Raw genomic sequence first — 14,140 nt, 5'->3', positions numbered from 1 at the left:
TGGTGACTGGCTAGGCCACTCCATGACCCTAATGTGCTTCTTCCTGAGCCACTCCTTTGTTGCCTTGGCTGTATGTTTTGGGTCATTGTCGTGCTGGAAGACCCAGCCACGACCCATTTTTAAGGCCCTGGCGGAGGGAAAGAGGTTGTCACTCAGAATTGTACGGTACATGGCCCCATCCATTCTCCCATTGATGCGGTGAAGTAGTCCTGTGCCCTTAGCAGAGAAACACCCCCAAAACATAACATTTCCACCTCCATGCTTGACAGTGGGGACGGTGTTCTTTGGGTCATAGGCAGCATTTCTCTTCCTCCAAACACAGCGAGTTGAGTTCATGCCAAAGAGCTCAATTTTTGTCTCATCTGACCACAGCACCTTCTCCCAATCACTCTCGGCATCATCCAGGTGTTCACTGGCAAACTTCAGACGGGCCGTCACATGTGCCTTCCGGAGCAGGGGGACCTTGCGGGCACTGCAGGATTGCAATCCGTTATGTCGTAATGTGTTACCAATGGTTTTCGTGGTGACAGTGGTCCCAGCTGCCTTGAGATCATTGACAAGTTCCCCCCTTGTAGTTGTAGGCTGATTTCTAACCTTCCTCATGATCAAGGATACCCCACGAGGTGAGATTTTGCGTGGAGCCCCAGATCTTTGTCGATTGACAGTCATTTTGTACTTCTTCCATTTTCTTACTATGGCACCAACAGTTGTCTCCTTCTCGCCCAGCGTCTTACTGATGGTTTTGTAGCCCATTCCAGCCTTGTGCAGGTGTATGATCTTGTCCCTGACATCCTTAGACAGCTCCTTGCTCTTGGCCATTTTGTAGAGGTTAGAGTCTGACTGATTCACTGAGTCTGTGGACAGGTGTCTTTCATACAGGTGACCATTGCCGACAGCTGTCTGTCATGCAGGTAACGAGTTGATTTGGAGCATCTACCTGGTCTGTAGGGGCCAGATCTCTTACTGGTTGGTGGGGGATCAAATACTTATTTCCCTCTGCAGAATGCAAATAAATTCATATACTTTCCACAATGTGATTTTCCGGATTTAATTTGTGATGTGCTATCTCTCACTGTTACCAATAACCTACCCTTCAATTATGGGCTGCTCATGTCTTTGTCAGTGGGCAAACTTACAAAATCAGCAAGGGATCAAATACTTATTTCCCCCACTGTATCTATCAGTTTTTTTCCCTTTTTCAGTGGCTGCTTGCAGCTTTCAGTTCTGTCCCTTGTCTGTCTGAGAATCCTAGTCTAGTATTCTGCCTAGCCTCCCTGTGTATTCTAGACCCTGTGTGTATCCGGCTGGTTTCCAGTTCCTGCCCTGTCCGGTAAGTCCTGCCGGCCACCTGCATTCAGGGGCTCAACTCCTGAGGAACGGTGGTCAAGTGCAGGTGAAGTCTAGCTGGCCCTGTCAGAGTTCTGCCTTATCCTTGTGTGGGGTGATTTTGTCTGCCACTGCCGCTCCTCGGCAGTGGCCCAAGGGCTCACAAACCCAGTGTTTCCGTGAGAAGTGTGACAGGTATGCTGTCCTGACCGGAGGAATATGGTTTTGGTCTTTGAAGGCTAGTCAAAAATGTATTAAAATTAGTCCTACAAAATCTTACTTCTATTTTGTATATATTAATACAGCTACCACCACTTTATCCTAAAAGTAAAGAATTGTTTCTACCTTTGCTGTTTAGCCATTTACTTTTTCAGATTCTGTTGGTCTCGGTCTCTGGTTTCTGCTCGTCTCATCTTCTCTTAACTCTCTTGCAAGGATTTCATGTCCTGTCATTTTTCTCTCTCCTCCTTTTCCTTTCAGATTTCTTCAATTTATTTTTCTGCCTATGTGCAGATTTACTTCTTTCTTACTATCCAGTCTCCAATTTCCTTCTTTTTATTGTGTCTACCCATAGCTTTCCATTTCTTTCCCTCACCCTGGCTCTCCTATTCCATTTCCTCTTAGTCTTCTAACTCTATCCTCTTTTCTCCCTCTATTCTTTTTTCCCCCATCCATCCAGCACCTGCCCCTTCTCTATCTACCCTGACTCCTGACACCCCCGCTGATGCTGCTTCCCTAGACCAGCAGCAGTAGCAAAACAAGCTAAACCTGTTGCAGGGCCGCACTCTACCTACTCATGGCTGCCGGCTCTGCCCCAGAACAGGAAGATGATGTCAGAAGGGGTGGAACTAGCAGCCACTGGTATATAGAATGTGGCCCTGCGACGGGTTTAGCTTGTTTTGCTGTTGCTGGTCTAGGGAAGCAGTGGCAGTGAGACGGAGCTGGAGAAGGCATCCTGCGCCATACACACAGAGGGAACTTTGAATGTTCACCCTTATTGCCTGCACCCAGGGCAGACCGCCCCCACTGCCCTGGCCTTGGTACACCACTGTTCCTATTATTTCTGATTTATATTCTTACACAGTTCTCAACATTATTCGGTCAATATTCAGTCAGTGGAAGTCAGTATTTTAAGCGCTGACTGCTGCTGGCTAAATTAGATCTGGATATTCAATGCCAGACCATGTCTGTGCACTGGCATGCAACATCCAGGCATCACCATACATGTGCTAGTCGCCAGTATTTATGTGGGTCCTAGCTGAATAAGGAAGGCTGACCCCTAGCAGTAGTACCACAAGTCTAGCATTAGGGCTAGTACCACCATTTCAACTCAAAGCCAGGTAGGGCTGGAATGAAAAGGGACCACTCCTGCTCCGACCCACTACACTACCAAGCATCACCTCCAGATAAGTCCTGGGGGTGCCTTCAGGTCTGGGGGGAGGTGAGGGAGGAGGGAAATCGAACAAGACATCCAGGGGCCTGGAAATGGGTCTTGGAACTGGGAGAGGATGGGGTAATGGCTACGAAGTGAGGTGATTGCAGAATCGGGGGGGGGGGGGGGGGGGGAAATCAGATGAGTGACTTGGAAGTTATATGGGTGCCAGCTGTTATTGCTGGCACCTGCATAGCTAATTAGTGAAAGATAGAACAGCCTTTTGTGCAATCCTATCTGACCACTTACCTATGCAAACAGTTTCAGTGAATGGCCAGTACCCACTTAAGTGCCAGCTCCTCCCTGACTGACTCCAAGGATTATACAACACAAATCTCTCCCCCCCCCCCCCCCCCCCCTCAATCCAAGACCGAGATGCACAAGGCTGCTTCCCATGGTTGGTGCAAGAATACTGGGCACCCTAAGGAAAACCTTAAACCTTAGGGTCCCCCCCCCCCTTAACTTTCAGGCCCCTAACTGACCATGATATGCTTTAAAATATTAAGCTTCATTTTTTGTGTGTACACTCTACACACACACAAATGACACCATTTCCAAAAGTTATTTATTGAATAAATCTCAGATATTTACACAGGCATTAAATATCTTGAACCACTTTTGCGATAACCCAACTCAATTATTGCAATGTACTTTACAATGGTCTCAATCAAAAGGATATACACCATTTACAGCTCATAGAAAATACTACCATTAAACTAATTACTGGATCAAAAAAATGTGATCATGTTTCTCCGCTTAAGGAAGCACATTGGGTTCTTTTACCTCAGAGAATTACCTACAAAACATTGCTTCTGTTGCATATGGCTCTAGTTTCTGGCAAACCTCAACATCTTTCCCATCTACTAACACCCTATATTCCTACATGAACATTAAGACTGGCAACTCCTTCATGGAAATTTTTCATGAGCATACTCAGGTAGCTATTTTTTCAGTAAAGGGTCCTGAAATTTGGAATAAACTCCAGTCATTTAAAATTGACTTTAAAACTTTTCTTTTTCTGGCTGCCTATCGATAGGGCCACAAGGCCTCTCTCTCACCCCTTGGAGGTGAACCTGGATAATGGTTCATCCCCTCCTCTTGTAACTAACTCTCCTATCAATCTTGTAGATCAACTCCCCTCTCCTTTTGTGTCTGAAGTTTCCACTTTTTTTTAGTATATGTTAGCCAGTTTTCAAATAGCTAATTTACTTCGATAAAATGTTTCATGCATATTGAGGGTTTAAATTAGCTATTTGAAAACTGCCCCAGTCTCATGCAGGTAAAAGCATCTACCAGTAATTCTTTTCAGTTTGCATGCCTGTCAGGACCTGTGTTCACTGCAGTTACTCTTTCCCCGGGAAATCTCTATTCTATCCTTATTGACCTATCTGCTGCTTTTGACACTGTTGACCACACCATACTCCTAGATACAATCTCCTCAATTGGATTCCAGGGTCCTGTTCTTTCCTGGTTCTCCTCCTACCTCTCACTTCGCACTTTCAGTGTTCACTGTGGCGGTTCCTCTTCAACTTCTATCTCGCTTAAAGTTGGTGTGCCTCAGGGTTCTGTCCTTGGACCCCTCCTCTTCTCCATCTATACCTCTTCCCTTGGTACCCTGGCTTTCAGTACCATCTTTACGCGGACGATTCTCAGATCTACATCTCCACCCCTGAAATCTCAACCTTAATCCAGGACAAAATTTCATTCTGCTTATCTGACATTGCTGCTTGGATGTCTCTTCGCCATCTGAAGCTAAACATGACTAAAACTGAACGTCTCATTTTTTTCCCTAAACCCACCTCCCCTCTTCCCCCATTCTCTATCTCTGTTAGTGGCTCTCACATCCTCCCTGTATCCTCCGCTCGTAATCTTGGTGTCATCTTTGACTCCTCTCTCTCCTCTGCACATATTCAACAGATCGCCAAAACCTGTCGTTTCTTTATCTACAACATTAGTAAAATTCATCCCTTCCTTTCTGAATACGCTGCCCAAACCCTTATCCACACCCTCGTCACGTCTCGCTTGGATTATTGCAATTTACTTCTCACTGGTCTTCCGCTCAGCCATCTCTCTCCTCTCCAGTCAGTCCAAAATTCTGCAGCACGGCTTATTTTCCACCAAAATCGTTATACCCACACTAGCCCTCTCCTCAAGTCACTTCACTGGCTCCCTGTCCGCTTCCTTATACAGTTCAAACTTCTATTACTTACCTTTAAATGCATCCATTCTGCTGCCCCCCCCCCCCCCCCCCATTACCTCTCCCCTCTCATCTCTCCCTACATTCCTCCCCGTGACCTCCGCTCGCTGGACAAATCTCTCGTCATCCCCCTTCTCCTCCACTGCTAACTCCAGGCTTCGCTCCTTTTCTCTCGCGGCTCCTTATGCCTGGAATAAACTTCCTGAGCCTGTACATCTAGCTCCATCTCTACCTGTTTTCAAATCTATGCTGTTAATAGAAATCAAACAAAATAAAACATGGAAAAGAAAATAAGATGATACCTTTTTTATTGGACATAACTTAATACATTTCTTGATTAGCTTTCGAAGGCTGCCCTTCTTCGTCAGATCGGAAATAAGCAAATGTGTTAGTTGATAGTATATACAAGTGAAGCATCAAAGCATTTCAATGGCAGTCTAGGTCTAGCAAGGTGGGGGTGGGTAGGAGGTGTGCATGGGTACATCAAAGCATTTCATTGATAGTCTAACAGGATGGGTGCGGGTAAGTGAGAGGAGAGTGATAAACAGAGAAATACAACTTTATGGTTTATAATGGGCTAGAAAACCCAGATCCTTGTTAAGTCTATGCTGAAAACCCACCTTTTCACTGCTGCCTTTGGCTCCTAGCCCATTACTCATTTGCCTCCCCCTTGTTCCTTCTCACCCAGTACTTCCCTCCTCTTATTGTCTTATCTGTATTATTTTTAGATTGTAAGCTCTATTGAGCAGGGACTGTCTCTATGTCAAGTGCGTCTGGTAGCGCTATACAAATGCTAATAATAATAATATCAATTAAGGGCACAGTAAAATAATACAATAGTCTAACAATTCGACCAACGTATTAATTATAGCTGTAACGGATTGGGCCGGGTAATGTTCCCGCTAGACCATTAAAACTCACTGGCCCCTTCCAGGCGACGCAGGCCTGGCCGGAACACAGGCCGCCGCAGCCTCCCTCGCCTAATCCAAAGAGGCGCCGCAGCGTCTGCGCAGGCGCACCTCAGGCGCGCGGGCCTGCTGCTACTGCACAGGCAGCCAACGGCCGCTGACAGACAGTTGACAGACGGGCTCTTTTCAGTGTGAGAGAACAGGAAGAGGCCGCGGGCAGCAGCGGGTCCGACCTCTCAGCGCTGCGCTGAGGCAAAGTGCGGGAAGGTTAGAACAGCTAAGCGTAGCGTGCATTCCGCTCCATCCCATACCCGTTTTTCAGGTCCACCTCCAGAATCTTGCCGTAACCCTTGAAAAATCTCTCGATGTCCCGCTCCCGGGCATGGAAGCTGAGGCGGCCGATGTAAACCCGCGGCATGATTGGGGGAAGGGGGGGACCGGCGGCCGCCGTGAGAGGCGCAGCAGCAGGGAGGAGGAGCGCGCTCCCTTCCCGCGCGCGCGCGACTCTGCTTGATTTTTTTTTTTTTTTTTGAAATTTCTGGTAAGGGGGAGGGGGGAGGTTAATGGGGTTATTTCCCGAAGCCTCTCGGTCGGCGGCGGCTCGCTCACGCAGTTACTGTCTGCAGCTCCAACGGCGCTAGCGGCACTGCAGTCTGCGTGATGACGTCAGATGGATGCAGCTGGACCACGTGCATCCTCTCCAATTCCCTGGCTGTCTTGCTTTGGCTTGGCTGCAGAATGAAACTGGATAGCTCAGCTGTATTGTGCTATCCGTGTACGAGAGAGACAAGATGCTTGCGCCTTGTTTGCTAAATTGTCCTGACAGGAAAAATGGAGAAATCCTATAATGCTTACAGAAGACGTAAAGTATCTCTTGTAAGTCATCAGAACCAGAGATGGGTTCTTTTTTTTTTCTTCTTCTTTAATCCTATCCCATTCCCACCGTACAATGTAAGGTTAATTTGGATTAGTACTAGGGGTTCGTGAAGTGTAAATTATAAATCGAAAATAATGTGGTACTGTTGCAGATCAACAGAAGGCCGAGATCTTTTTTTTTTAAGGCGCAGAAACAGGTCTCACGAGGTTACTGGAGCAGTTCACGAGCAGAAACGGTTGGAGAAGATCTCTTCATTCATTGATACCTAACCAGTGATAGAAACAGATTCTGGACCTAGTTTTCGCTACAGATGTTATTTGTCTTATTAAAAATTTGGCAGAATTAAACAAAATAGTCTTATGTGCATATTCAGCAATTACGTTCAGTAATACTATATTTACTGTGTATATTTAAGTTGTTTATGGTTTATTCACTTATAGTATACAGTTTTTGTTACCCCTAAGGCTGGGAGGAGTACCGCTTGACAATTCATTTTTGAACTATTATTGTATTTTCTATATCCTGTACTGAATCTTGTCACAGAACTTAGCCGAGATTGGGTGGTTGGGAGGCGAGGATAGTGCTGGGCAGACTTATACGGTCTGTGCCAGAGCCGGTGGTGGGAGGCGGGGATAGTGCTGGGCAGACTTATACGGTCTTTGCCGGAGGCGGGACTGGTGGTTGGGAGGCAGGGATAGTACTGGCAGACTTATACGGTCTCTGCCAGAGCCGGTGGTGGGAGGCAGGGATAGTGCTGGGCAGGCTTATACGGTCTGTACCCTGAAGAGGACAGGTACAAATCAAGGTAAGGTATACACAAAAAGTAGCACATATGAGTTTATCTTGTTGGGCAGACTGGATGGACCGTGCAGGTCTTTTTCTGCCATCATCTACTATGTTCTATGTTACATAAGATGTAATTAAGTATAACATTGGATAGTGGAATGCTTCTAAATTATAACAGACTGTACAATAAATATAACTACTGGGGTGGTACTGTTGCAGATCAACAAAAGGCCGAGATCTTTTTTTTTAGGCGCAGAAACACGTCTCACGAGGTTACTGGTGCAGTTTACGGGCAGAAACGGTTGGAGAAGATCTCTTCATTCATTGATACCTAACCAGTGATAGAAACAGATTCTGGACCTAGTTTTCGCTACAGATGTTATTTGTCTTATTAAAAATTTGGCAGAATTAAACAAAATAGTCTTATGTGCATATTCAGCAATTACGTTCAGTAATACTATATTTACTGTGTATATTTAAGTTGTTTATGGTTTATTCACTTATAGTATACAGTTTTTGTTACCCCTAAGGCTGGGAGGAGTACCGCTTGACAATTCATTTTTGAACTATTATTGTATTTTCTATATCCTGTACTGAATCTTGTCACAGAACTTAGCCGAGATTGGGTGGTTGGGAGGCGAGGATAGTGCTGGGCAGACTTATACGGTCTGTGCCAGAGCCGGTGGTGGGAGGCAGGAATAGTGCTGGGCAGACTTATACGGTCTGTGCCAGAGCCGGTGGTGGGAGGCGGGGATAGTGCTGGCAGACTTATACGGTCTCTGCCAGAGCCGGTGGTGGGAGGCAGGGATAGTGCTGGGCAGACTTATACGGTCTGTACCCTGAAGAGGACAGGTACAAATCAAGGTAAGGTATACACAAAAAGTAGCACATATGAGTTTATCTTGTTGGGCAGACTGGATGGACCGTGCAGGTCTTTTTCTGCCGTCATCTACTATGTTACATAAGATGTAATTAAGTATAACATTGGATAGTGGAAGGCTACTAAATTATAACAGACTGTACAATAAATATAACTACTGGGGTGGTACTGTTGCAGATCAACAAAAGGCTGAGATCTTTTTTTTTTTAGGCGCAGAAACAGGTCTCACGAGGTTACTGGTGCAGTTCACGGGCAGAAACGGTTGGAGAAGATCTCTTCATTCATTGATACCTAACCAGTGATAGAAACGGATTCTGGACCTAGTTTTCGCTACAGATGTTATTGTCTTATTAAAAATTTGGCAGAATTAAACAAAATAGTCTTATGTGCATATTCAGCAATTACGTTCAGTAATACTATATTTACTGTGTATATTTAAGTTGTTTATGGTTTATTCACTTATAGTATACAGTTTTTGTTACCCCTAAGGCTGGGAGGAGTACCGCTTGACAATTCATTTTTGAACTGTTATTGTATTTTCTATATCCTGTACTGAATCTTGTCACAGAACTTAGCCGAGATTGGGTGGCAGAGCCGGTGGTGGGAAGCGGGGCTGGTGGTTGGGAGGCGAAGATAGTGCTGGGCAGACTTATACGGTCTGTGCCAGAGGCGAGGATAGTGCTGGGCGGACTTATACGGTCTGTGCCAGAGCCGGTGGTGGGAGGCGGGGATAGTGCTGGGCAGACCTATACGGTTTGTGCCAGAGCCGGTGGTGGGAGGCGGGGATAGTGCTGGGCAGACTTATACGGTCTTTGCCGGAGGCGGGACTGGTGGTTGGGAGGCAGGGATAGTGCTGGCAGACTTATACGGTCTCTGCCAGAGCCGGTGGTGGGAGGCAGGGATAGTGCTGGGCAGACTTATACGGTCTGTGCCCTGAAGAGGACAGGTACAAATCAAGGTAGGGTATACACAAAAAGTAGCACATATGAGTTTATCTTGTTGGGCAGACTGGATGGACCGTGCAGGTCTTTTTCTGCCGTCATCTACTATGTTACATAAGATGTAATTAAGTATAACATTGGATAGTGGAATGCTACTAAATTATAACAGACTGTACAATAAATATAACTACTGGGGTATACACAGATACAAGTGATCTTTTTTGCCATCTGTATGGGCATGTACCAAAATGATGGGAGCCAATTAAGAGTTCTAAAGATAAAATAAGCTACTATTCACAGTGAATTGGTTCATTATGGTGCCCAAGCACCAATTGAACCCAAAAAGCTGGCATTTATGACTCAGACTCGCTGGATCATTTAAATTTTTATCTGCTGTTTTTTATGGTGTTATCTTTTTTAATGTCTTTATTTTGGTTCTTATCCTCCACTTAATCTGAGTTCCACTTATTCAGTTCTATGTGGCTTACAAAAGTGAACGGATAAATTCATACATATATGTGGAGGCATATTTTCAAAGCACTTAGACTTACAAAGTTCCATAGTAAATGCTTTGAAAATAAGCCCCATTGTGTCTGATAGCATACGAGCATCAGCACCGATGTGAAGACTGATCAAACTAATGAATAGATTAATTTTTCAAAATATGAGTACTTGGAGTTACACCATTAATTCAGAATTTTTTTAAAGAGAAAAGCTTTCAAAAACTTGTGAAATGTTAAGTAATTAGAAATTCATTTGATTTCACCCGGTATATCATTCCACCGTTTTGTAAGTATATGTGAAAAATTTCTGCATAGCATAGATGAATTTGATGTTTTTATAGTTAGGGTAGTGAAGTATGAGTTATTCTCTAGATCTTATGGATGCGTTTCGGGCTGGTAAAATCCAGCATTTGTATTCAGGTGCTAGACCATATATTATTTTATACATGAATGTGCAGGTTTTAAAGATTATTCCAGCTTTGATCAGAAGCCAGAAGCCAATGTAGTTTGGAGAGCGTCAAATTTTGAAGTTCTAAGAACAAGTCTTGCAGTTGTGTTTAAGGTGGTTTGAAATTTTTTGGTTAAAGATTCTTTGTTCCCCAAGTAAACTGCATTGCAGTAGTCCAGTTGTGACAGAATTAATGTTTGCACAATTGAACGGAAGATGTTGAATGGGAAAAAGGATCTAATTCTTTTCAGCTTCCATAATGACCTGAGGGTCTTAGTTACCACGGCCGTTAATCTGGTCTTCTCCTGTTAAGAGTTGGTCCATAACGACCTCAAGTATTTTCAGAGTGGAGGAGTGGCCTAGTGGTTAGGGTGGTGGACTTTGGTCCTGGGGAACTGAGGAACTGAGTTCGATTCCCACTTCAGGCACAGGCAGCTCCTTGTGACTCTGGGCAAGTCACTTAATCCTCCATTGCCCCATGTAAGCCACATTGAGCCTGCCATGAGTGGGAAAACGTGGGGTACAAATGTAATAAAAGAAAAGTATCCAGTAGGTAAGTTTTTTGGTTGATGGTAAAGCTAGTCTGAAGGTTATTAGGATTTGTGATTATAAGAAATTTGGTTTTCTCCCTATTTAATTTTAGATGGAAAGAGGATGCCCAGTTCTCTATCAGATCCAGGGTGGTCTGAATGATGTTGAGGATATCTTGTATCTGATTGTCAAAAGTTATGTAAATGGTCATGTCATCAGCATAGATGAAAGACTATAGTCCTTTGACATCCAGGAGATGGCCTAAAGTTTCCATCATGATCCTAAAGAGGGTTGGAGATATAGGAGAGACTTGAGGCACTCCATAGTCTGGGGGCCAAGTTGGGGAAGTGGATTCTGAAATTTTGACTTTATATGTTCTGGATTTGAGAAAGCTCATTAACTATTTGTGGACGTTTCCACAAATATCCATCGTGGCGAGAAGTGTAGATAAGATGTTGTGATCTACCATGTCAAAAGCACTGGACATGTCGAATTGTAATAATATAATTTTTCTGCCAGTAGTTAATAATAATCGTCTGAATTTGGATAGTAATGTAGTAAGCACTGTTTTGGTGCTATAGTTAGGTCCTTTTGAGTTTCCTGCAAAGTCTCTTTGCATACTGTCTGACTCCAACCCCGACTCTTACTGATATTAGGCTTTTGTTCTGGTTATAAAGTACTGGTAAATATGATTCTAGATCCAGGACAAATGATATGGGGTTTGCGTCAAAAGACATATGAGAAGAGACTGGAAGACCTGAATAGGTATATACTAGAGGAGAGGAGGGACAGAGGAGATATGATACAGATGTGTAAATACTTGAAAGGTATTAATATAGAAACACACATTTTCCAGAGACTGGAAAATGGTAAAACTAGAGGACATGAATTGAGGCTGCAGGGTGGTAGACTCAGGAGTAATGTCAGAAAACTCTTTTTCACAGAGAGGGTGGTTGATGCCTGGAATGCCCTCCCGAGGGAGGTGGTGGAGAAAAAAACTGTGGCGGAATTCAGAATGGTCCGGGATGAACATAGCGGATCTCTAATTAGAAAATGAATGGTATAAAAAAACAAAACTTAAAGGGTTGCATGTCAAATTGCGCTTAGATGGCAACTCTAGCTGTATCAACTAAGGCCAGTGCTGGCTGGCTTGTATGGTCTGAGTCCCGCATATAGCAATCCGGTTGTAGGATGGGCTGTTCAGAGTTTTGATGGCAACTCCAGTAGTTGGAACATAAGGACAGAGCTGGGTGGACTTCTACGGTCTATGTCCCAGAAACGCCAAAGAAAGACCATGATCAAGTATATAATATCACGTTTGTTGTTAATTTAATCTTGAATTGAGAATGATTGTGACCGTTGGGCAGACTGGATAGACCGTTCAGGTCTTTATCTGCCATCAGTATGTTACAGTGACAAAGATACGTCCCACCTCTTTGCTACTGCTTTCGACTCCTAACCATGACTCTCTTACTCAACACCCTCACTTATCACCCCTACCACTGCAATTACCCCACCCCTAGCTGTCTGTTCGTCTGTCCAATTTAGATTGTAAGCTCTGTTGAGCAGGGACTGTCTTTTCATGTTAATTTGTACAGCGCTGCGTAAGTCTAGTAGCGTTATAGAAATGTTTAATAATAATAATTTAAGATGTTCATATCAAACCAAGGAGAAGATTTTGACTTCTTTTTTGTCTTTCTTGCTCAGAGGCTATGAAATCTAAGGTCTTTTTTTTTGTTGTTTCCTCCCAACATTGGATGAAGTTATTTGCATTGTCTAGTGATAATAAATAATTTTCTTTTAGTTGAATCTAAAATTCTGTCACATCTATTTTGCCTCTCGTTATCTAAGTAGTTGAAGTTTTGTGATTTTTTTATTTTTTTATTTTTATGGTCTGACCAAGGTATGGGTCCCCAGTTATAGTTGTCGATAAACTGTGAATTTTGAGATGGAAGTCTAAATGTAAATAAGTCTAAGTGATGTCCTTTACTCATTTAGTTCTCTGGTATGTGTATTGTTTATATTGTCCAGATCAGGGGCGTAGCCAGACCTCGAAGTGGGGGGAGGTCCAGAGCCCAAAATGGGAGTCACATTTTGGCGCACCTCCCTGCTGCTCCCCCACCTCTGCCGCAACACCACATACCTTGGCTGGCAGGGGTCCCCAACCTCCGCCAGCTGAAGCATTTTCTCCAGCGCTGCTGTCCTTACATTGCCTGCCCTGCTTCCCCTCATTTTAATGAAATTGGGCACACCATATTAAAAAACAGCACTGGGACAATCCAAAAGGCCAAGGTAAAATCTGCACCTCAGACAATTTGAAATCAGAAGATTTTCAGCTCTCCATTCCCTGTACTTGGAGTCAAAATATGGAACTCTCTACCTATTCCCATCAGAACAGAAAACAGCTCAGTAAGAAGCTAAAAACCTTTCTCTTCCCAAAGACTGCGTCATAATAATTCATCATGACTTCTACTTCCTAGTATCATCCATTAGCCTTTCCTTTAACGTTTTTAGTCTCATGCATTACTCCAATGGTCTCTAATGTTTCTCATTCCTGACAATAACACTATCTGCTTTTGTCTCACCTAGAATGTAAACCGCACTGAACCCCGGAAAGGGGATATTAGCGGTATACGAGAATTGAATTGAACCCATAAGCATGATAACATTTACTTCATGTATGATAATGGAGGGTAAAGTGAAAAAGAGGGTTAGGGGTGGAAGTTTACACTCGTTTGAATAATATCTGAGAGTCACCAAACTTTTTCATTGAGTCAGTGTTGATCTTATGAGCCTAGATATTAACATGCTTTTCTAAAAAGATGTGCTTTCAGGAGTTTTTGGAAAGTTAGAATATGATCCAGTTGGTGAAAGTCATTTAGCAGTACATTTCATAGTTCAGATCCCATAACTTCAAAAGTACTCTTTCTTAACTTGAAAGAAGTTATTCTCTGGAGACAAACAGAGGAGATGCAGGCACGCTCGCTGGTGACATCTCCTGGATAAATCCTGTGTGTTGGTGCTGTCCTCTAGCCAAGCAAGCCTTTTATCTTACTGGTTCTACTTCAGTATTCACTGCCAATCATTTTCACAATTTTCCTGGCCTTCACTTTAAGGGGGACCAATAATTATTGGAATACTGGATACCGAGAGCTCCAAGGGAAGTTGGTGGCACTCTTTTCAAACTCTGAAACTACCGTGTTTCCCCGAAAATAAGACACTGTCTTATATTAATTTTTGCCCCCCAAAATGCGCTAGGTCTTATTTTCAGGGGCTGTCTTATTTTTCGGGGAAACATTGGGGCTGGATCG

At 43.8% G+C, this 14,140-nt stretch overlaps 2 protein-coding genes across 8 annotated transcripts in view; one reads left to right on the top strand and one right to left on the bottom strand.

The window, feature by feature from the left end:
* Positions 1–6,384, bottom strand: part of SRSF4 (serine and arginine rich splicing factor 4) — a 52,277-nt gene extending 45,893 nt beyond the window's left edge. For all 4 annotated transcript variants that reach the window (XM_030217642.1, XM_030217645.1, XM_030217646.1 and 1 more), the window contains exon 1: positions 6,175–6,384. In XM_030217642.1, the coding sequence (XP_030073502.1) occupies positions 6,175–6,281 (107 nt within the window). In that variant the 5' untranslated portion in view covers positions 6,282–6,384. The remainder of the gene's footprint in view (positions 1–6,174) is intronic.
* Positions 5,888–14,140, top strand: part of TMEM244 (transmembrane protein 244) — a 30,477-nt gene continuing 22,224 nt past the window's right edge. For 3 of the 4 annotated variants that reach the window (XM_030217650.1, XM_030217651.1, XM_030217648.1), the window contains exon 1: positions 5,888–6,130. The gene's annotated coding sequence lies outside the window, so the exon portion shown is untranslated. Of the gene's footprint in view, positions 6,131–6,672; positions 6,740–14,140 lie in introns of those variants that run through there. The other variant, XM_030217649.1, reaches the window with a different exon arrangement.

Source organism: Microcaecilia unicolor, chromosome 11 (assembly GCF_901765095.1).
Source record: "Microcaecilia unicolor chromosome 11, aMicUni1.1, whole genome shotgun sequence".
In the NCBI taxonomy this organism is placed as follows: Eukaryota; Metazoa; Chordata; class Amphibia; order Gymnophiona; family Siphonopidae; genus Microcaecilia; species Microcaecilia unicolor.
The sequence above is the reverse complement of the archived record's forward strand: the minus strand, read 5'-3'. Positions and strand labels throughout refer to the sequence as shown.